Consider the following 24,807-nt stretch of genomic DNA (forward strand, 5'->3'; position numbering starts at 1 on the left):
TTTTTCCAGCCATTACATGCGACAGATCCTGGAGGCGTTGCGCTACTGCCACGAGAACGACATAATTCATCGTGATCTAAAGCCCCAGTGCGCCCTCTTAGCGGGCAAGGAAAATTCAGCACCGGTGAAGCTACGCGGTTTCAGCGTCGCCGTGCAACTCCAATCGTCCCAGGCAAACGGCGTCGGTATGTTTTAACACTTTCTTTTCTCCTTACCTCTCTCTCCACGTTTCTATATCTGCGTGCATACACGTTCCAAGGGAACGTACTCTTTCCTGCGTACATCTCGAGGGAATCGACCGCTACGGCGTTAGCTCTCTTCGCCAAATACTCGCGCTCCTTCTCGTCCTTTCTACATTTAATGTGTATATAACCACTTTGCAATCAATGGTTATACATTGATCGAGCTAAGTTGAATCGATTTTTCTTTTTTTTTTTTTATAAGTAGAATTATTGTAATTTGGAAAAATTGTGATTGTAGCGAACGAACAGTATGGAGGGGACTGTTGTTATATAGTACTATGGGCAAGTCTTAAGTTAAAGTATGATTGTCTAAGTATTTTCGTCATTAGTGAAGCGTTTATTTCTTATTTCTTATCGTTGGTGATTTCGAAGCAGTTTCAAAATAATTTGATAATTTATTATGGTTTTTTTAAAATCATATGATAAAATTGGAAGAATGCAGTAAAACATAGTAAGATTTGATCATGTTATATAGTTCATCCTGTTTTTTAAATATATCGATTCGATGTACTGCATGGTTTATCAACATAAAGTAATATTTTTAAATTAGGGATTTGATAAAGATGAAGATTGAATAGTATTAGGGGATCGGAGAGGACAAATCAACAATATGAAATGTGTTAAATATAGATAACAAGTTAATTTACTTGTAATTTTTTCTGGAAAGTGTTATTCTAATATTAGTTATTCATATTTCTAAAATATTGATATATGAAATACTAATAATTTATGCAATATTGATTTATTTATAGGATTTATAGGATTATTAGGCAGAATTAAAGAAATTATTATTATATTACATATTTTAAAATTATAATATATACGAAATTAAATTATATCATCAGAATCTACAAATAAATCTACAAATCTTTTAACAAATATTTTTTTAACGTATTGTATTTAGAGAAATATTTAATGTTCTTTTCATTATTTTCCACACATTTAGAAAAACATACAATCTTATTACTATTATCGATTAACCGAAACGATCAAACATCAAAAAGCAATCAGTATCAAACTTAGTCAAGCAATTAAAATTTCACGAATCGGTTGATCAAGTTATTTCGAAATCGAATGTTGCTTGCTCAACGATTAATTTGAAATGAATGACGGTGCGGTTCTCTTTGTCGAATACCGCCACAAAGGATCTAGTTATCAAACCAGTTATGTATGTAAATAGTATACCACGATAGTGAAAAGGTTAGTCGCTATAGGCGTTTGCGACGTGTGAATGATAATAAATTACCAATTCCTCTGTGTACAAAGTAAGCAAACTCGGTTATCTAGAGAAGTGTGGCAAAGGTGAAAGGGCACTTTAACGTTTCTTATGTTTCTTGTTAGTTCTAGAAGAGAGCTAACATCGTTCGGATCTAACATGGCCGCCGCCAAGTTTGACTTTAACACGATATTTATTAATTTTACTATTAGATTTTACTACGCGTTAATATCGTGACACATAAGCGCTTCTAATTATTTGCAAACATTGGAGAGGCAGCATTCGATATAATTTGCAAATTATTATTGTAATTTTTTTTAAATACATATATATATATTTTTTTTAATTTTGTAGTAAAAAAGATGTTAGTATCGATTAATTTCAATTAATTCAATTTTAGTAGAATTTGTTAGTTATATAATTTTAGCACGTTATTAGTGGGCAATTATCATATTTTGTGATAATAAATTTCTATAAAGTTTCATTATAGTATTGATATCGGATTAGATTTCGAAAGAAAATTGATGTTTCATTTTGTTATCATTTTTATTTTCGATATATTCTCAAAATTATTATCAAAAGGTTACTTTTTTTAATCAAAAATGCAGATTTTCAATATATCATGGAAAAACTTTTACTTTGCTTTAAAAATATAAAGTATACGGTAATTAAAAACGAATTCGAATGAGAGTTTAAAACATATAAAGTTTCTTAATAGAGAACTTTTACTCGTACCCGATAAATGGCCGAGTTTCAGCGTTTTTCAGTCAGTGAAAATATATTCCAGCGGAAGATGTTTCCTAAAGAAAAATCATTTCACAAAAAGTAAAAGAGAGAGAGAAGAAGAAACAAGAAAAAAAAAGAAGTCGAATTTTAAGTAGTCAAATGCTTTTAAATAGAACGTTAATTAAATATTTTTCGTGAATTACTCGTGTATCCTTGCCTTCGAATTCGCTCATCTTCTCATCTTTGTAGTATTAAGTAAGATTTACACGGAATATTATGAATGTTGTTAATTTTTTTTTTCACGAATAACTAGCAGAAAAGGACAGTGTTTAAATATGTGTTGGTTGGGATCCATTATTTACGAGAACGATCTTAACGAATGTCGTTGAGCTACGCGACCTCCTTTTCACTAGACAGTGTTATAGAAGCTGCCTTAAAAGATTCAGAGGCAAGGAGATGAGCTTACCCTCAGAGTTAGGACATTATTGCTGCCAGCAGAGTGACATATTTGTAGACAAAGCTGATTAACGTCTTTGTAAATGAAAAGAGCCACTTAATTACACGAAAAGACGATTATTGGAGGATGAATCGACAAGAAAGCTTCTTTGTTATAGCTTTAATATCACGAAAAGTTCGATTAGAAGATGAATTGGATCGAATGCTGCCTTTTCAGAATGTATACAAAGATAGTATATATGTATATATTACTGTTCAAAAATATCTGTATGCTGTATTCATTTTTGATAAGATATATTTTAATTTTTTGAAGGTATATAAGTGTAGAACAATTAACAATGATTTTTTTTATATAAATTAATTATTAGATTCTTTTGAAAGATAAGATTTTCTTAAAATTTACTAATATTTATTTGTTTATTCTTATTTTAAAAAGTATTTGTATTTTCTGATAGTTTCTGATATTTTCTGATATTTTCTGATTAAATAATACAAAATATATTGATATATTTACATCTAATTAATCTATATAAATAATAATAAATGCAATATAAATGTACAAATAACTATTTTAATAAATAATTTTAATTCTATATTAATTTCAAAGATAGTAAATATTGCTTTGAATCATTAACTTATTCTCAATTTGATAAAATTCAAATAGATACTTATTATTAGTATGCAAATTCACATCAATATCCAAATATTTAGAACAGTAGTATATATCATGTACATTTATTTTTTTCTTTCCTATATACATGAAACAAAACGTGTTAACAAACGTTCATTAAGAATAATTTTTCAAAGACACTTGGTGTTTTTGTATCGTGTCTCTGTCTCTCTTTCTCTCTGCTGAATGTCCTATTCTTCATTATTGGCTGGCTTGGTCGATGATTGGCAGTCGTATTCGAAATTTCTCGATGTTCAATGTGCAGAATGCAACGGCTTTTATCGGTTATTTTTCGTCCAAAAAATTTCTTCTCGTTACTTTTTTAACGATTATCTTCGTTGGTGTCCATTTTAATTATAATCATTTTCCTTCTGTTGCTTCGACATCGCATGATACTACGGTAAGTAGAGTTTATATTTGATCAAGACTTCAAAACTACGATATTGGGATTTATACCCAATTTGGGTTTTTGGTTTACACGATTGCAATTTCTCCTTACTTTTTACTTGCGATGGAACCTCGATTATTCCCTGTAAATACGTTTTTATGCGAGAAAAGTTAACACAAAATACGTGATAATTAATCACATTGTACAAATGTACTATTTTTTTTTCATTTTATTACTTTATTCTTTATTTTTTTTTTAATTTTTCTCATTTCTTGACTTTTAATATTATCTCGGAAGAATTTGATTTCAAAATAATCTTTTTGAAATTTTTTTTATAAATCAATTCATCCAATTTATCTTCTCTTTTTTTTTTTCGTATGTACATTCACGTTTTTTGAAAAGAACGATACAAATGTTTTGACAGTAAATGTTTTGAAATGTCTGAAAATGATATTATTGAATTAATATTTTTCATGTTTAATCAATTCCGTTTGTTTGACCTGAATTTTATAATTCAATTATGTGAATGTGAATGTGTGGATCAAAAAGATGATCTGTTATAAAGTTACGTATGAAAAATATTCTATTATAAATATAAAATGTACGAGATATGTAGGGAATTGATAATTCCATTTTATTTTTCAAATGAAATTTATAGGAATAAATTTTGCTATTTTAATGACAAGATTTGATGAATATTTATTATAAATTTTATTGAAGCTTTTTTTTATATATATTTTTTTTTTATTAAAGTCAAGATATTTTTTCTTTCTTTAATAATTATTCTTTGCATATTCTTCAAATAGATAATTTAAATTAATTAATTTTAAAATTTATTCGTATAAAGTACGTAAGTACTGATTTAATCAAATTCGAGGCAAAATAAAAGAAAACGCTCTTGGTCTATAATTAATGACTCATCTATTCAACGATAAATATATATTTCTCATATTTGTCATATTTTATGATAATGATTTTAATTGTATTCTAAAATTTCATTATATTTTCGCGCTATATTTCTTCCTCGTCGAGTTTTATTTTTTCTTCCGAGATAATGTGTTTACGAATGGTGGCCAACAAAAATTTTATTAAAATAAAAACCATAAACCATGAATGCGATAAAGAGAAAATATTTCTACATTTCGATGGTATTTTAGAAAATTTAACAGAATACCATAATTTACGGTTTTATTAAACGAAAATAAAAATATTTTTACTTAATCATTCTTGATTGAAAAAAAAATGCAATTAGAGAGATATTCACTTTCTTTTTAACGTATTCTTATTAATAGTGAGAAAGTAAGGTCTAATCAGTCTTCCGTAGACAGTTCTATTTCTGAGGGAAGGAAGTAGCGACTAATGAAGAAAAATACACCTTGATGAGACTGAGTCTTGGATTACATGCTTACGAACTTACAACCACAACTATCTCAGTTATTATCTTTCTCAAAAGATGTGTGCAAGATCTTAAGGGTGTATTTACATAGTACATGAAACTCAATTCTTATTATTAAATATTCCATAAATATAATGAGTATCTACATAAGTAGTGAAATATTAGCTAAAACATCTATTAATGATCCTTTCTGTTTCTGAGTTTTTGGCTACAGTATTTTGTTTCAATTAGTCTGAAATTATCCGTGTGTATTTTTTTTTGTCAGAAAATTAGATCTGGATCTCTATGTGATATACATAATTTCTTTGAGTATGATATATGATATATATCTACACACACGTTGGTAATTTAATGATATTATTAATTAGTAAATTGTTGAAAGTATATTCTGCGGATATTAACAAAAATATCTCTTTGAAATCAAGCCATAAGTGTGAAATAATCGTATAAATGAAATTATTAATTTTAGAAAGAATTAATGAATTTTTCTCCTTTTAAATTTTTTTTTTTGAATTTTTATTGTCAGGAAATTATGCCTTGATAAAATTTTCATTGATTTTCCAGTTTATATTTTGAAATATTTTTTTTATTAAAAAATGAGTCAATTATGAATTATATATTAATTCATTACAAATATAAACGTGAATTAAATGTTGAAAAAATTAATGTTAATTTATTATATCAATATCTTTAGTTATTGCAAGATATGATAACATATGTATCTACCAAAAGCCATAAAAAATAAATGATCTGGAAAATCTTGTTGAAAAGTGATCTTATTCGGAACAATGCTCGACCACATTTTGTGATTATGATATAGGAATTACTGCTTGAAATTCAGACAGAATAATAGGAAAATCTGCCTTATCATCAAGACCTTTCGCTATATGAGTTTCATGTTTGGTCAAATGGAAAAGGAGGGTTGAAAATTTTATTTTAATGTGGATAATAAAGGGAAGAATCTTAAAATTGTAATTCCAATTAATCTTAGGCATTAAAATTTCTTAAATTAACAATACATAAATGGATTTCTTTATACAATGTTTATAAATAATCAAAACCATTGGCTATTTCAAAAAATAGTTAGAGTTGATAAAAAAATAGAGTTAAAAAAAAAGATTTTTTTTTAATTTTTCTAGAATTTATTTAAGAATTACATTTCAATTATATTTTATCTTATTTTATTCATTTATTATTATGTTATTATACTTATCAATACATTGATTTCGAGTAGTTTACTTATCACAATTCCTAATTACAATGTTAGATTTTAATTCTTAATAACAATATAATCAGATAAAAGTTACATAGAAAAGATAAGAATTTTTAAAAAGTGAACATGTATATCAGATTGCATGATTGATGTCAGAATGAGAAAATGTCAAAGATTTTAATATTCTCGTACTTATTTTCTAAGCTTTTGAAGTTTTTTTCAGTTTCCAGTACTTTTCTTTATTTTCTTTGGAAAAACGTTCGTTTCGAAGTATTGAAGCTAGCTTCATCAGGATTTCATCAGACACGCCAATGTCAATTTACACATTTGAACACTATGCGAAAAAGACGGAACTTTGGTTTTCAGATAGAACCCTGAGGCAGCCTGTGAACGTGTCAAAGGTTTCAATATTCATGTAGATTAAGGTCTTTTTACGCGTCGATAAATAAACAGCCTTAATCCACTGGCAATTGCTCTACCTCGATTCGACGAAGTCAATTCCGTATGTTTCAATGAAAATTTTTACTAATCTGTTCGAGTAACAAAATAAACACATTTTTTTATTCCATAAAATTAACTATCGCTATTTTTATAGAATGATACAATAGTTAATTTAGAAAAATAATCTATATAAATTTTTTAAGTAGAAAGGGATCTTTATATTTTAAAAAGATTTCAAAATTATCAATAGAAATAGAAAAAATAATTTATAAATTTATTAAGGAATATTTTTTTTAATTTTGAAAAGTCAATTTTTTTTGTAAAATTTTAGAAAGACAAAATTTTTAATATCCACAATTTATATATTTCCATTCAACAAATATTCAGCAAATATTTTCATTATATCGTGTAAATTTACAGAGAAAATGCGCTTCGTAATTCCAGTTAATCTCAGGCATCGAGATTATTTGGTAATTGAACGTATGGATAATCGGATACGTGAATAATCGAGGTTCAATCGTAGTACAATAATTAATTTCATCTTCTTTATCGCAATCATAATCAGTGCACAACGTAGACAAAACTCTTTCATTCATAAAGAAAAGGAAAAAAAAAAATCTCCGATATTTCCAACCACCGTTGCACCCTTGTTTTATTATTATAAATCCGTTTTAGTGATAATCGTAGGAGGAATTGTCGCGCCACATTTGATCGTATCGCCGTTAAGAGCCGTTGATAAAATGCACTTTGTTATAGCAATCGATCCACTTCACTCGGTGCTCATGCGTAAGTGGTCAGACTTTCATTCATGCTCCGTGATTCGTATAAAATCAATGAATCATGCCGTAAAATCAATGATTTCGTCCCCTCGTTCCCCGATCCTTGTCTGAATAGTGGCGGCTAAATTTATTTTCCATGCACCCGTGTTCTTTCCTAGTTTTTCCGCGTTGAGAACTGACTGAAACGCGGAAACAGATACCACGATACATTTTTCGTAGGAGATGTGGAGTATTGATCCGAGTTGTTTGCGAAAGAATGTTACGGAGGATCTAAAACAAGTATGTGCTGCGCCTCGTTGTAATTTTAAGCTGGGCGCATTTCAATTCGAGGATCGAATAAATGAAATTATCATCGAGGAAAGATTTTCTTCATAGGGCGTTGTGAATGAACAAATATTTAATATTCGAATAAAAGTTTTTTTCACTTTCTATTTTGTTTCTTTTAGAGTGACTTTTGGGATTATTTCGTAGAAAATGTTTAAGTTCTTTTTTCTAGTACATAAATATGGCAATAGTTGCGAGGTAAAATTGTAGAATTAGGATAAAAGACTCAATTACTGTCACTTTAGGAACTTTGACTTTATTGCACATTTTTTTGTATTTACTTTCATAGTTGAAGGATACAATAACCTAAGACTTTGTTACATGTTAGTAGAACAGAAAAGCGATAGTTGTTACTTTTTAAAGTAAAAAATTTTAATATATTAATTTTATGATTTGGAAATGGAAGATTAATAAATGCTTTGAATTTCGAAAAAAATAAAATTGGATCTTCTCACATTGTGAAGATTTGTTTTTTATTATTATTAAATATTACATATTTTAATTTAATTTAATTTAAAATATAATCATAATTTAGTTAATTTAAAATATAATCATAATTTAGTTAATTTAAAATATTATCGTATTTAAATTATATTGAATTAAATATATTATTCAATATAATTTATTTTATGGTATTTATAAAAACTCACATTTTAATATCATGATTATATATTTTTATATAGTAATAAGAAAAGGATAATTTTTCTTTTATTACATAAATTATATTTTTAATTTTGCTAATTATATAATTTTAATATAATTGTGTATGAGTTCACAAGTTTATTTATTTAAGATATTGGTAATTTACTCTTTTATCGATTAAAATTAAAATTAACATTTCAAATTTTTTAAATAAATGTTTATTTTGAATTTCTAATAATTAGTCCAATTTTCTTGCAGTTTTATTCGATAAATAGCAATAATTTAAAATCTAAAGGGAGAGGAATTCTTGGAATTATTATTGGAGAAAGTTGTCATGATTAAAGCAGATGTTAAATTCGTCGAAAGCTATATTTATTATGTAACTTTCCAACTTTCGGAACTAATTTAAGGTATCGAACAATAAGAAAAACACAAATATCAAAGAGAAAAGTAGCCTTAAAAGTGGAGCAGCAAACTTCGTATCTTCGAAAACTGGATCTTCTTGGATTCATGAGTTTCTAGATGAACCGCTTAAGGAATTTGAGAAAGGCGAAAGATGTTCCTTTTTTTTCTTTTTTTTTTTTTGGATAATAGTAGCCTACTTTTCTAAAATTAATCTTCTTTCTAATTTTTATATTTATTATGCATTGTTTCGATGGTATCAAAGCGAGTATGTTATTGAAATTTTTATTATCATATTATCGATTCAATATAAAAAAGGTTTTGTTATCTCTTTTTTTCGCTTTCAATACACGAAACACGAGGCTTTGATATTTTTCGCAATTAATTTCAGTTCCTAGTTTCTTTGCAATTTTTACATTAGAAAATACGATGAAAGAATGTGTTAGTAGCATACAAGAATTTTTATCGTATCGTATAGCTTATAATAATTATAACTATAAAACAGAACATGTTTATTTTATGAGCATAAAATGAATAGCATTGAAAAAAACTGAAATATTTAAAAAACTGAAATATTTAAGAAAATAATTATGCAACGAAATCGATCGAAACAAAATTATATTCAATTCTAGTAATGAAAATTTCACATGATGTACATTACAAATTTTCTTCGGTACACTGTAATAAAGTTTGAGAAACATTTTGCGCTATTATAGAATTTGCGTGTGGAAATATTGTCCGCAATTTTGCTTGAAAACATTCCAAAATTTTATTATAGAAAATTTTGAATAGCTACGCGAGGAAAGAGCATCGCTTAAAATGATAAAATTTGATAACTTGAAATTTGGTTTGAATGAATACAGAGTATTACAACGAGTATCGGCAGTGTCTGAGCCCAAAGGGGCAGCTCTACTTGAAGGCCGACAACGAGGGTAAGCCTGACCTAACCTTTAATCATCACTTCCGCAGGAGCCTTGTATCATCATGCCATATGTATCACACACTCACATATACAAACACATATACAGAATCACATATATTCACGTACAGAACCACACATTATGCTACTATCTTAACCCGATCCGTGTGTCCCTCTCACATTACTGTACTTCTAGAAGCTGCCACTGCTTGCTTGCTTGCTTATTCGCGTTCAGATTTCGACCACGAGTCTGAAACTTCGATCTGAGAACGATCTGAAAAACTGTCACCTTGTCACCATGTGTTTTATCAAACCTTAACCCGATACGAATTCGAAATAAAGGAAAAATCCTTCGATCAGAGGATTTGTTACATTTGAAAAAACATGATTATTCCCTATCTTTCACCATTGTTCGATGTGATTTTCGATGTAAATAATTATACAAATAATGTTACATGGTTTTATATATACGAATAGACTCTAACTAAATGAGTTTTTTTTTTAATACGAAGCTTTGTTTTTTGGAAAATTGGAAATTTTTGAAAAATTCTGTTCAAAAGTTTGGGATTAAATTAACATATATGTAGAGAAATGAAAAAGAATTAAAATTTTGGAAAAAGAAAATCATTTCAAAGAATTAGAATATCATTAGCCCAAAAAATTTTTTCGTTAAAAATCAAAGAAAATGAAAAATGAAAAATTAGCTAAATATTCAATATAAAAGGGAAAGTAAGATTCGATTTTCGACTCACATTTTTAAAAACTAAGTTTCGTATCTAAAAATTATATTCTACATTCTATATTTTCAATTTCTTTATTACAATGCACTTGAATTTAACTTGATTCCATTTCAATGTTCTCAATGTATCATAGATTCCATTTCTGTACCATTTATACATCCATATTTTTATTCAAATTTCGCGATAAATTTTTTAGTAGCGATTAATACAATGACCCAATTTACCATTTTATTTTTATATATATATACATACATATAAATGTATATGTATAGAAAATATATATACATATAACAAGACACCACAGTATCCAAAGGAAGTCGTTCGAAAGCAAACGAGGAATGGCAAATTTATAGCCAATGATAACTAATTAAAGAAAGCATCCCTTTTTATCTTCAACGACCAAACGAATCAACGAGGTTAACGTTCAATTGGCCGGATAAAGACGCAACTATACCAAAAGGAATCGTTTAGAAAAATCCGTTTTCCACGACTCGATGCTCTGACCCGTACCAAACTCGATTCTTCGATACAATGACACAAACACAGGTCTGTCTTCCTCTACGAATAACGGCGATGACGATAAGGTCCTCCTCTTATCGTCGATAATGGCGGACGCCACCCAACCCGAAAATTACTCTGACGATAACGATCCTTGTCCTATTTGTCTGTGTTCTTTCGATAGGGCTGACGTCTCCGAGCTGCAATTTCCCTTTCGAGGACCTGACCGACGCCGAGGATTCGCTAGTGAGCGATACGGAGGACAATATCGGTACTCGTATGCCTGCCACATCCGCATAATAACGAGAACCGGGGGTAGAAACGACGAAAAACGAATGAAAAAGAATGGAAAGAAAGAAAAAAAAATCTTTCGACTCTTCTTCGAAATATTCTCGTCTATATCGAATCGTTCGTTCGAATACGCGCGCACAACCTTCTTGATTGGTTTTAAAAGACTGTGTTCGATTTCTCTTGTGACGACGTCATATCGTTAGAACTAACAGGGGATCGATTAAAATCGTTCCTGGTTTTCGATGGCACGCATATATTCGTTCTACCCCCGCGTGTCGTTCGATTATGTCAGCTTCAGAACAACACGTAGTGTCTGCGTAGACACTCCACTTGACCTACGTACGGTAGTTTGTTCCTGTAAAATCGTTGTGCAGGCCCGCGTAGTGACAAATACACTTGTGTGTCGTCGAGCTGTCTAATATTCTCGAGAAAAAGACAGAAACGCCCATTTTTATTTTTTATTTTTTATTTTTTTCTTGTTTCTGTTCTCGTTACCTTGGTTTGTTCCCTTACATCGACGTGCCCCCCTTTTGTAGAGTGTACGAATGAGTCAACTTCTGCTTCATCGTTATAGGGATTCTATGATTGAAGGGTTCATTACGATTTTCCTTGTCCATTTTTATAATTAGAAATAGTATCAATAATCAATAAGTTTTTATTTTTGACGATTAAAGAAGAAAGAAAAGAAGATTATTTATCAAATTAATGTATATGTAAAACTTTTTTTTGTTCGTTATGAGTAAGTATTGTATTGGATAGCACGTATTCATAAAAGAATGAACAAATTTTGGTGATATTTATATTTTTAAAATTTTTAATCATGACTCCTTTTAGTACGTAATAAACTCTTCAATGTTTTTCTTGTTTAGTCTGATTGCGTTCAGAAATTGCCCGATTGTTGGGCTTGTTTGTGTCGTCATTGTTCGTAGCGGTAGACTAGCCTGTCTCTATGTGTCTGCCTATATATGTATGCCTTTGTGTTTGTCTTATCGTTTGTTATCTGTGGTGTCGTACATCATCAATATTTTCCATCTGTTATTTAAAAAAAAAAAATAATATCATGCAAGTGAACATTCGAACATAAGTGTCTAAACATGAATATGTGTTTTACACATACATACATCATTGCAATATATCATCATGATAATGATTTTGCATTTAAAGATTATTGAAAATATTATTTTATATAGGTATCATATATTTTAAAATGTAATCCTCTTTTATATCATATGATCATCAAATTATACGTAAATGAGGAAAAATAAATTTTATAAAAAATAAATCCGTATTTTGCAGAAAATATTTCTCTTCGAAATCAACGTGCATATCTAGATTTATTCCACTCAATTCGAACGGGCAAAAGCAAATTTTAATTAACTTCTCTCGAAATCGATAAATGAACAACTGAAATAAATTAAAAAAGGGAGGGGAAAAAAAGAAATAAGCAATGTCAAGTACGTGACAGTACAGTTTTCAAGATTTCAAGCGGTGAGAATCGAATAAAGCGGATATAGCAATGCGTTAAAATGATTGGTGCGTATGAGCTTTCGTTCGTGATCAAAATTTTAAACAGCAGATCGGAAGAGAGGATTAAAGATGAGATTTGCGAATGTCATAAAATCACGATTCTATAAATTATATATCAGATTTGAATTTCAATGTCAATTTAAATCGAAATAGAATTATCTATATTGTTTATTCGATCCGCTATCTCTCAGCGTGGATTAAAATAAAATGTTGTTCTATCTTTTTTTTTTTTCATTATATTCCCATGAAAAAGCAATGATAAAAAAATTCACGTTCAACTACTCACAGTTTTACCATCGCGTAATTTTGCAATCCTTTTTGCTCGCATTTATTACATATATTCGCTAAAGTTTAATGCACCAACATCGACCACGTGGAAATGATTTATGGTGAGTGGTTCGTCATATTTGCCACATGTGTCCACGAAGCAACTTGTGTTATGCATAATGTTACAAATTAAGAAGACAAAATGCATTTATTGAACAGTTATTGTTAATAGATTTAATTCACTATTAATGATAATTATTTCTCTCCATAAATATTTACAGAAATATATCATAAAAAAAGAAATATTATTATTTGTTATTGTATATATACACGCATTATATTTTACGATATTATATATTAACAATTCGCATAATTTCTTCATTCATATTTGATATCGACAGCTTCGTATTGCGAATATTATTATATTTTTTTCAGCATCATTTTTTTGAAATTTTATATTCTGTCTTATTATCTCCATCTCATTGCACAGATTCATCTTTGTAATCTTGTTAATGTATGTAGTTTGATGTATTCCCCTTATACGTCTTTTTTTTCATGTTTTATGCTATATATAATTCACATTCTCTCTATGTATTATAATTTTGACCTAGTTTCGTGCATTTTCGTATATAATTCCGGTTGGTGAAAATTTGAGAGAGATGGACAGAATTTTCTTTACCTAATATATATGCTAATTTGCTAGTTATTTTACTCCCTTACGTAAACAACATTTATCTTTCACTAAAGGAGTTTTGTAAGTAGTACATTATGATTTGTTTATTCATTTGATGTTGTCAAGTTTATATAATATCCGAAACATTGCAATTATCTTTAAACAAATATTTTTGTACAGTTTATACAAATAAAAATTAAATGTTTAATTTATATATACACATTTCGCTTATGTATAAAATTAATTGTATTTATTTTCATGTTTTTATATTTAAATGAATGTATTATATTTATACAGGTACATCCATTTTTCAAAGGATTTTTCATTATGAAACAGAAACCTAATTATCTGTAGATATTAAAATTACTAAAAATGTGATTATATTTGTTGCAAGAAAATTATTGCATATATTTTTGAAAAATTTTAGAAATTTGTGAATCGTATTACATCTTATTTAGATTAAATTTTGATTCATTTTTTTAACTATAATTAAAAAATGAATTTTATCGACTAATTAAATTGTTCATTTTCACGTTTTATTATAAATTAAATTAAGCAGAGATATTTAAAATAATATTATTACGTTAAAGCGTTATAAAATCAACAATTTATTAATAATATTATAAAATGTTTTTCAAATTCTTACTCTTACTGATATATTTAAATTCTGCCATTAGCTGAAAGATTTTCATACTTATAATATAAAATCTTAAAATCTTTAAGTTTCAATCGAAAAGACAGGATAATTGGGTATTCTGTTTCGCTCGTTGAACGTATGTAAAACATTACGATAGTTAAACAAACTTTTGCAATAAATAAATTCCGCGCGTATCTACTATTTCTGCTTTGTTTGCTTTGACAATCGCGTACGCTATCGTTCACGTTTCTCTAAATTCATTTGTTCAATATCCTTTTTTTATCCAGCTTTTCTGCCTCGTTTCTGCAACCTCCAGCTAGATATTATTTATACATTTGATTAGCACGCTGCAATTTGCAAAACATTGCATACTGTGCTCGTACAAGTGCGCCTAGATGCGGCAATGCGTTATTCTCTTCTCACCGAATGTTTCATTTGTTTCGCATTTGAATATAATACATATTCGTCTGTTGGCATTACATGCATATCCAATTGGTCCAGTCGATCTAGCATTCACGAAATAACGAGCGGTTCTATCTCTTTCTTTATGGCTATCGAGTTTTCAATCGTTAACGCGATGAGATTCATCGGAATATTTTAAATTATTCGGAATACAGATTACCCGTGTTTTATTCGTTCAGTCCCTTCACTCTCCTCCCCCATGATCGCGTTAGTTTTATCAAAAAATTATTTTTTACAATAAAAATCCACGATCAATGTTGATCGTTTAAGATATACGCAAAAGTTGAAGATACTAGAAATACGATGGCTGGAACTCATATTCATAAATCCAAACTATCTAAGTCTTTGTCTTTATTTATGCGTATATATTCATTTTTATTATCCGATTTGAATTGCTAAGAATTGAAAGAGAATTCTATTGTTAAATTCTTCGTTGAAAAAGCTTTAAATCTTTTAAATCTTTATCTAATCCTTTGTATAGAATCCGGCTCAAGGATCAAGAGAAAATTTCGTTGTTAAATTTTTGTGAAGAAAATCCGCGTTGAAAAATTTTAAATTAAAATTTAGATTTTAGACTTCAAATTTTTTCAAAGATTTTTAAGAGAAAAAGTTTTTTAAAGTTTAGATAAAAAATTAATCCGGAGCAGTAGTTGCTGTACTCAGAGGATTAATTAATAAAGTCTACCGAATCAAAAATGATCCAGCCATCGATCCTTGCCTTGATCGATCATCGAAAAAGAAAAAAATTTCGTCAAAAACGCGATAGAAAAACTTATTAGAGTACTTGTGTTTACTTGTGTGATCGTAAATAGCATCGAGGCGAGAATTTTGCTCATATGGATCAAACTTTCAATTTGGAACTTAACGACGAAGTTTCGACCCGGGTATGAAAGTTTTCACGAAACGTGTAACGATCGACTGCGAACTTTCGAAGCAATCACTGCCCCAGCTCGCTTCCATCATGCCGAATATGCCGTGTTTTACATGATTCTAAAGATGTTCTTGGTCGTGCAGGTCGTGTTGGGTGTCCACACTTCATGGCGCCGGAAGTGATCCAACGGAGACAGTACGGGAAGCCTGGTGACGTTTGGTCAGCCGGAGTACTACTTCATGTCCTATTAACCGGTACACTTCCATTCGTTGGCTCTCGAGATAGACTGCGAGAAGCAATTTGCAGAGGACGAGTACAGGTAGAAATTGATTAAACGTAATATTTTCTCTTGCTCTATGAAAAGAAGAAAGATGATAATATATTTTTACATACATATTTTAATATAACGTTTACACGATATTGTGCACCAACAATGAAACTATTCATGACATAATCGTAAAACTTTCAGATGGAGACACCATTGTGGGACAATATTAGTGAACCGGCGAAGGATCTCATACAAAGAATGCTCACAACGGATGTAAATCACAGGATTACCATACAAGAAGTGCTGAACCACAAATGGCTTAGAGTAAGTTAGGTTTGATTGAATCAGAAGTAATGAGAGGATTTTTTTTTTTCAGTCATGTTCAAAAGATTATGTTAATTGTTAAATGACGTTTCTCAATACTTGAAAGTATGTAAAGTTTTCGAGCATGAGTTTAAAAGTGAAATCATCAATATGGACGAACTTTATAAAGGGAGAATTTTCATTAACAAAAATTCGAAAAGCTTTTCATCTCGATTTATTTTTACGAAAGAAAAAAAGAAAATATTGTAACGTGAGAAGTTGGAAATTGTTTTTGAGGAGAGGAAATAATCTTCGTGTATAAAAAATATAAAAAATGATTGAAATAATGGAACTTTTATTTCTCGAAAGTGTAACTATGAAGTACAAACGATTATTCCCGACAACACGTGTATTCGTGTTTAACAATTTCTATTTAATAGATGCTCGGAGCGTATCTGCCTTCTTTTTATATCGTATCAGCTTTTCGATAAACGGCCTCATTTTCTGTTATTATATCCGGTGAATGTACGTTGCGCATGTGCACGGCATATGGTGTAATAAAGTAAGAATATACCTATATGACACGACAGTTAGCCAGTGACCTAAGGTAGCGAAGCTTGGAGTCACCCCATATATCGATGCAATACACGTGCAACTGGGCTATCGATCGCTATAGCAGGGGCAAAGTTCCACCGGTTAATGAAAATAACTGTAGCGATGTATATTTTTCTCTGTGCCAGTTACAGTTTTTTGAACGTGACTGCACACTCGCTCAAGTTCTAAGAACTTCATAGAAAACGGGCGTAATTATCGTCCCTTTTTCTTTTAATAAGAAATTTCCCGATAGATTTTTTCGAAACAAATATTGGACACTCCTTTTTGTTCGAACGTATAGATCACTTGGTTATTGGTATACAAATTCATTTGTTCATATTATCCGTTTATTTCATTTCACATAAGGAATATTAATTTCTTTCAGAATATTATAATTTATCGTTAAATATACGAAAATTTATAATCACTGAAGTTAATGAAAAATCACTATATTTTATTTTAAACGAATATTAATCTCTTTTTATTTGATATATATGTTAATTAAGTAGAAAATATTATATGATATGATAATTTATTGCTGAACACGAGAATTTCTTACGTTTATGGGGTTTGAAGTTAATAAGAAATAATTAATATTAGTTGTACGTTCCATGCTCTAATTTCAGTAGTTATTTTTTCATGATTTATCACATATAGGGATTTATTTATAATATTACTGTTCGTAATTTAATAACGATATTAATGTTACATAATCCTTAAATAAATTATATTTGTAGGATCGTGATAAGGGTGTGGCCCGAATACATTTAGCTGAAACTATAGAAGAGCTTAAGAAATTCAATGCTAGACGAAAATTGAAAGACGCTGTGAAAGTGGCGATTTCGTCCTCCAAATGGCACATCCCATATTCGGAAATTAACGGTGACAGCTTTTTCGATATAGGAGACGATGAAGTTATAACCACAGGTATGAATATTTGTAATACTTATGTATATTGTATAGTCATAATTATAAACAAAGGATAAAACGCAATTTAGAATTTGAGTTTCAAATAAAATTATATAAATTATATATATATATATGTGTGTATATATATATATATATATATATATATATAAATCAAAAAAGTAAGTGTTATTATATAAGTTTTTTACTATTTTATTTATATTTTTATCCTATTTTTATCCTATTTTATTATTATTTTATATTATATTACGCTTAATCTAATTTAAAATTATAAACAATTAATGAAATCAGTTAATTATTAAGTCATGATTATTTCCAATAATAATTAAACGATTGATTAATTGCAAACTTAATTATTTTTTTAATTATATTTATTATTATAGTATATATTCTAAAATTATATTTATTTTTCAGGTGCTGTAGCTGAAATTATAGACTCTCTCGATGATATTGAAGTACTTCAAGAGAGTGGAAGACTGACGCGTGCCGAGATACTTAATGCAGTTGATGATTATCGTCTTCGAGCTATTTTAGAGGTATGTTTGAGATATCATAAAACAGTTCTAAATCTTGTATCAATAAATTTCATATCTCATAATTTTGAAATACAGTTTCCAGTTCTTTAAATATGTTATTTATATAAATTCAAATATATAGTATCAAGAATTTAATAATTATAATTACAAAATTTAGGCAAGCAGACAAATTTCTAAAATAAAATTTCTAAAATATATCATCATATAGATCTCTATCTTATCTGCTTACTTACTGTATATCGATAATATAACGAAGATAATGATAATTCGTTTGAAATTGATTACTAAGATTAGATATTAACGAGATTTACTTTATGTTTACTAATGATATATAATTTTTATTAATTTTTTTTCTTATAATTATTTCAATTTTTATTATACTTATCATTAGCTCTTTTATTTTATCGACATACGGTAATAGTTCTTATTCGTGGCGCCACTGTTGATTTCTATTGATTTCAAGGTCATTCCATGCTCCACTGTTTCGTTCTACAGTTTCAACCCTTTATCATGTTTATATCCCGAGGGAAGAGGTACGCGCCCTCATTTTATTCGGGAATAGGGCGCAAGCGCTTGATCCTTGATTATCAAGATGGCTGACGTGTTGGTCTGATAAACAAAATGCTATACAGGATTGCAAATTCGTCACAATTCATTTTCCATTAGATAGATGTGTATGTATATCTCATTACATAAAAACATATGAAATCAATAATTTATTTGTTAGAATTAGGAATATCGTAAACAAAAAGATGCGGCTTTGTCAATTAATGTTCTTCAGTGAAGTTGAATTGGCCGGTGATCTCCTCGAAATTGCCTATTTCTTGGTAAGTAAATCGATTTTAAACAAAATGTGGGTAATTATCGGCGTTGATTTTGTCTTTTTCTTTCGTCGGTAATGTAAACAATACCATCGTTCCATTCATCACACATGATCTTTCGCTGCACCGCGACGTGATAGGACATCTGAAGGCTTCACGATGAACTAATCTGTTTTCCCGCGAATACGATTAGTACATGGCTGATAGGCTTAATAAACGGATGTGTGGAAATTAATACGTGATTTATTCAACCATTTGGATGAAACTGATTTCGAATTTGTTTTAGTATTATTGTGTTTAAGTTATCTATGTAAGTATTTTAACCTATTAATAACTATTGACTATTATAATTTATATATGAATATGGAAACTGTATTGCAAAATATACGAAATGAAGTTATCATATATATTTTTCACACATAATATACAAAAGAGTATATTGACATGAATACATAACCAAAGCTATTGGATTTAGTGAATTTGAAATATCTTTATAGTTTTAGTCGTGGAAATTCAATATAAGGATTAACATAGTTGTTTTTATTCAGCTTTACGATAGGATTTCGACTCGAGTTCCAACGCCATGTCGAGCGCCACAGACAGACGCTGTTCAGCGTGCGCGAGAGGTCGAAGAACTTCTTCGAGAAATAGAGCATTCAGCGATACGAAACATCGATAGGGCGGATCTTCGGGAACTCCATGAACTTTTGGTCCAGCCACACATGAGGGTAAGTCTTCGAATAATTTATTCAAGTGCTATCATATGATTCTGGTGCGAAATAAATAATGAATATAACATATAGGTATAAAACCATATTGCTATATAATATTGTGGTTATGAACTGAAGATTAATATTTGAAACTTTATATAATCAAAATTTTATTTTAGCAACATATATGTATATATTAATAATATAGTAAAATAATATAGCATAAGTAATATTATATAAAATTATGTAATATTATATTATATAATTATTACTATATAGTTAGTATATACTATATTGCTAAGTAATATTATTATTCTATAATTAATATAGTTATTATATAAGTTACAAATAACGAAATAAGGATACAAATGAAATTTGAAGGAATGTATTATAAGTATTTAAGTATATATTATGAATTATGGAATAATTAAATTAAATCAAATGAAAGATTTTAGAATAGATATAATTTCAAAAATTAATTTTAAAACTGTAATTATAATTTTAATAACTATAAAAGCAAATCATTTTATTGAGGTAAAATTATTTTTATCTATGGATTAAAGAAAAGTACTTGAAGATTGTGTATAATGTAAATTTCACTGATATATATGTACATTTTTTATCAAATTATGAACTGAACTTTATAAAAAAATATTATTATCAATATTAATATCAAAAAGTTCTTTTTTTTTTTATAGAAATTAAAAAAATAATATTTTAATTCTATATAATTATTATTTACTATTTATTAATTATATTTCGCATTAATTATACAGAAAAAAATTTTGACCATTCCAAATTTTTTTTGGAAACATTGAGGATATATTGGAGGAAGATATATTGTATTTAGTAAAATAAGGATATATTGTATTTAGTAAAATTTTATTCGAATAATGAAAATATTTCTAGATATTGTCATGTTTGCTTTTTATATTAAATTAAAATGTTAAAACATATCAAACTTATTATGAGGTTTAAAAATTTTTTAACACGATTAAAATTATATTATCATGGAATCAATTTGTACTTACAATATATCCTCCCTTCGAAATTTGTCTAACTACGTAATAAAATATCTTTCACATGATTACAATCTTCAAGCATCTTTTTTCTTTTCAAAATTCAAACAAAATACGCTACATAATTTACTATAAAAACAGAATTAATTTATAATACATTCCTTCGAAAATTGTCAAATTACACATTCTTCTCGTGATCTTCAGATACATATTTTCATTTCGAAATTGAAACAAAGCACATTGGCTGCACACTGGCACAAAAAGATCGTATGATTGCGAAAACACGTGGAAAATAGGTCGACGAATTGGTAATCGTTACAATAGCGTTCCCTTTCTTCCCTAGTCTCGCGTTTTTGAAGGTGTCAATGCGAAGGGGTCTCGCGACGTACTCGCAATTACATCGTTCCCTCTTTTCCGCCGTGGCACTCGTCGCTGGTGGTAGTGTATTTGCCGCGGTGTTTGACATTGCCTGCGATACACCGTAAATAGGGCACAGAAATGTAGGTCGATCGTTAAAATTCTCATTTAAAAATCCCGTAGCTGTAGCGTGAGGAACACGTAAAGAGGGGAGAAAGATTGCAGGAAAGAGCAGGACAAATATGGAGAAAGAAGGAAGAAAAGACAAATAGGGCCGGACTAAAAGAACGATAGGATGATGTTACCGTGAAAAGGACGGATTCTGATGCGCGAATGAATTTGCGTGCCCATCTTGAGTGCTGACTTATTAATTTTTTCCATTCAACCTGATTGCTAGACATTCATTGTTCCACGTCTTGTTTTTTTTTTGAAAAATTACGTTGTCTGATTCTGGCTTGATTAGAATTATAAAAACGTATCATTTGCCTTTCATGTTGGCGTTTCAATTTGTTGGAGAAATTTTGCGTTTGAGTAGGCTAATTCATAATAGGAAAAATTAGTTTTATTTTGATGATATTAATTGATTTTAAGATTTAATCTATAATTAGGTAAGAAATTTATTCTCTCTTCAAAAATGTATAAATGAAAAAAAAAAATTAAAATTATATACATCTATATATCGTTTAAAATCAAAATTCTAAATTTTAATACTTTTATAGTGAAAAAAGATTATCAAAATTAATTATTCTCAGATAGAATATTATATAAAATGCAAATTTTAAATTAGCTTAATACAATATAACATGCAAAGTAAACTAAAGATTTTTCTGGCTCGTGTGTATTTTTCTATAATTTTAATTCAAAATTTAAATAACTAAAAATAATATTTTTTATTTTATATAAAATAGTTGTAAAATTTTAACACAGTATCATGCAAAGTGAAAATTTTTTTTAAATTTTATTGTATCTAGAAATAAGACTAAGCGAAGTAGTTTAAAAAATATTCAACATGTTTGGACTCAAGATTTTTGAGAAGTACTTGTACGAGGGAAGTGCATGTTAAAAGATACGAATAATGGACCTTTGCCAGGCTCGTATTAACGCTCTCTGTTAGAGTTTCAAAATGTCCAGAATGAAACTACAGTTCTAGAAATGATAAAGTACAACTAGCGTTCAAACGTTCAAGAGTCACGATACGAGTTTCAATGTGATTTCGCTAACATGGAAATAAACCGAGTTTCATATATCTGTCGTAGTAAAAAAAGGATTCACTTTATGCGAGAGTTTGTTGGTCGTTTTCGTATCATCAAATTTTTTTTTTATTGTACGTTTTACTATTTTAAAGTTTTTCATTTGTGTTGAATATATTTTCACGGAATATATTATTTATTTTTAAAAATCATTTTTTATCTCTATCTTTGAGCATCTTTATTTTGTTTTTTTTATTCAAAATAATTATTTCCCCCCTGTAAAATCAGTTCAGTAGAAATTAAGGGAAATATTGAAATAAATTTTCATAGTGAAAACGAATTATAACAAATTTTAATTATTTTGAATCTAAATTCGTGATTTCATTTAATTTAGAACTAGTTGGTCATAAAAGTATTTATTTATTAATTATATATTCGATGTATCTCATAGAAAATTATATTTCAATAAAAAAATACAATTAGATGCTTTTGATATGTATATGCATGTGTATATATAGTACATGACATTTTAGTTACAAATATTTCAATTTTTATATTATTTTTATTGGCATACGAAAAATAAGCATTGAAAAACAGAGGAGAAAAATATTCATCGGTTGAAAGAATTATCTATGCTAAAATATATTATATTTTTAAAATTTCTTTGATTCTAATACTTGAAATAACAATTTGAAAATTTTTGAAAAGCAAATAAAAGAAAGCATCACATGAAATATATTAATATTATTACTTCTTATTGAAAGAGTAGAAGATATATAGATAAATTATAAATAGATTACATAAAAAATATCTAATTCATGCATACAAAGAATTATCAATATTATATATATATATATATATATAATATATTTTTAATATAAATATATTATAAACAAATATTCTAAACATTATATTTCTAAAACAAAATTTTTTTGCTTTGATACAAAAATAGAGTCCATCCAAAAGTAATATAGTCCATCCAGTTGACAATTTTGAAAAAAGGATATATGAGATAGCGTCTTTCAAAGCGTCATGTGAACTATATATACATATGTATACATATACATAAAGAATCCTCAGAAATATCGTCAGAATAGGTATTTGCACGCGAGATATCTCATTCTTGGATAAAGAGGAGTTAATGTTGCATCATCGAATAGGTTCACCGACTCACTGGCATAGGTCTCGTTTTAGAAGCAATACTTCAAAGAAAATGTTTGTCAACAGCTTTCTAAACTGTTGCATCAGACGTGATCTGAATGTTCAATAGTGTTTACAATCGATCAATTGCATCCAAGATTATTCAGACAGAGAATGGCAGAGAAGTTTGGTAAGAAATCTAAATCCTGGTTTTTTGTTTGCTAGCTGTTCGTTCAGAGAAAACGAATATTGCGGATTCAAAATGTATATTTCAGTAAACAGTGGTGTATGAATATTCGCGTTTTTAATATTAAATCGAGTTCGAGATGGTATGAAGTGACAGGATAACAGAAATAGAACAGGTGGTTAGTTATTCCGATCTTTCGGTTGTCTAGCCATCGAAATAACTACGAATGCGACATGCAGTTTATTATCGTAACGAATAGCTTGTTGGTTAGGTAAATATTTATAGATGTATCGATTAAGTAATTAAGATTGTTAAAATAGTTTTTTAGTGGGTCATATCCATTGTGGTTGAGTTGAACTCTGAAATATTTGTGAATTGATTTTGTTTTTTTTAGTTAATGTTCTTTAAATACATTTAAATAAGTTACATTATTTAAATGTATAATTATATTATAATAAATTATTCGTAGAAATTACAATGAATAGAAATTGTATGTATTCTTGATTACAAAATTATCGAACTATATGAAATATATTTTATGAAAGAATATATTATTTTTTAATTGTTTGTAAGAATATATGATAAAAACAATCTTTGTTTAATTTCAATTATTAGATATAAATAGTTTTTATTTTTAAATATAACAATTATAATGAATATCTTCTTAAAGAAAAAATATATTTATTGAAAAAAAATTAGATATTAAGTATTTTTTGGTTTTTCTGAAAAAGACAAAAATCAATTGGCTTTTTTTTTTTACAAAATTTTTAATTATGTTGTAAATATATTAATATTTATTCGTTCGTTAGTATGCAATATCTTATTTAATCAATTTAAAACAAATATTTCTTTCAATAAACTTTCCCTTTTATTATTCTCGTTTTTATTATCAGTTTAATTTTTAAAATTTTTATTGAAATGAAACGATACAAGTTTTCATCTTTTAAAAAACGTGATATATCGAAGCAATTTGTT

At 28.2% G+C, this 24,807-nt stretch overlaps 1 protein-coding gene across 6 annotated transcripts in view; it reads left to right on the forward strand.

The window, feature by feature from the left end:
• The window catches only part of LOC122719703 (peripheral plasma membrane protein CASK), a 238,805-nt gene that overhangs the window by 32,088 nt on the left and 181,910 nt on the right, over nt 1–24,807 (forward strand). For 5 of the 6 annotated variants that reach the window (XM_043945744.1, XM_043945743.1, XM_043945745.1 and 2 more), the window contains 7 exons: nt 10–185; nt 9,759–9,827; nt 15,924–16,099; nt 16,250–16,372; nt 17,683–17,872; nt 18,287–18,408; nt 19,778–19,957. In XM_043945744.1, the coding sequence (XP_043801679.1) occupies nt 10–185; nt 9,759–9,827; nt 15,924–16,099; nt 16,250–16,372; nt 17,683–17,872; nt 18,287–18,408; nt 19,778–19,957 (1,036 nt within the window). The remainder of the gene's footprint in view (nt 1–9; nt 186–9,758; nt 9,828–15,923; nt 16,100–16,249; nt 16,373–17,682; nt 17,873–18,286; nt 18,409–19,777; nt 19,958–24,807) is intronic. The other variant, XM_043945747.1, reaches the window with a different exon arrangement.

This window comes from Apis laboriosa, unplaced genomic scaffold (genome assembly GCF_014066325.1).
Source record: "Apis laboriosa isolate Shangri-la unplaced genomic scaffold, ASM1406632v1 scaffold99_cov153, whole genome shotgun sequence".
NCBI classification, from domain to species: Eukaryota; Metazoa; Arthropoda; class Insecta; order Hymenoptera; family Apidae; genus Apis; species Apis laboriosa.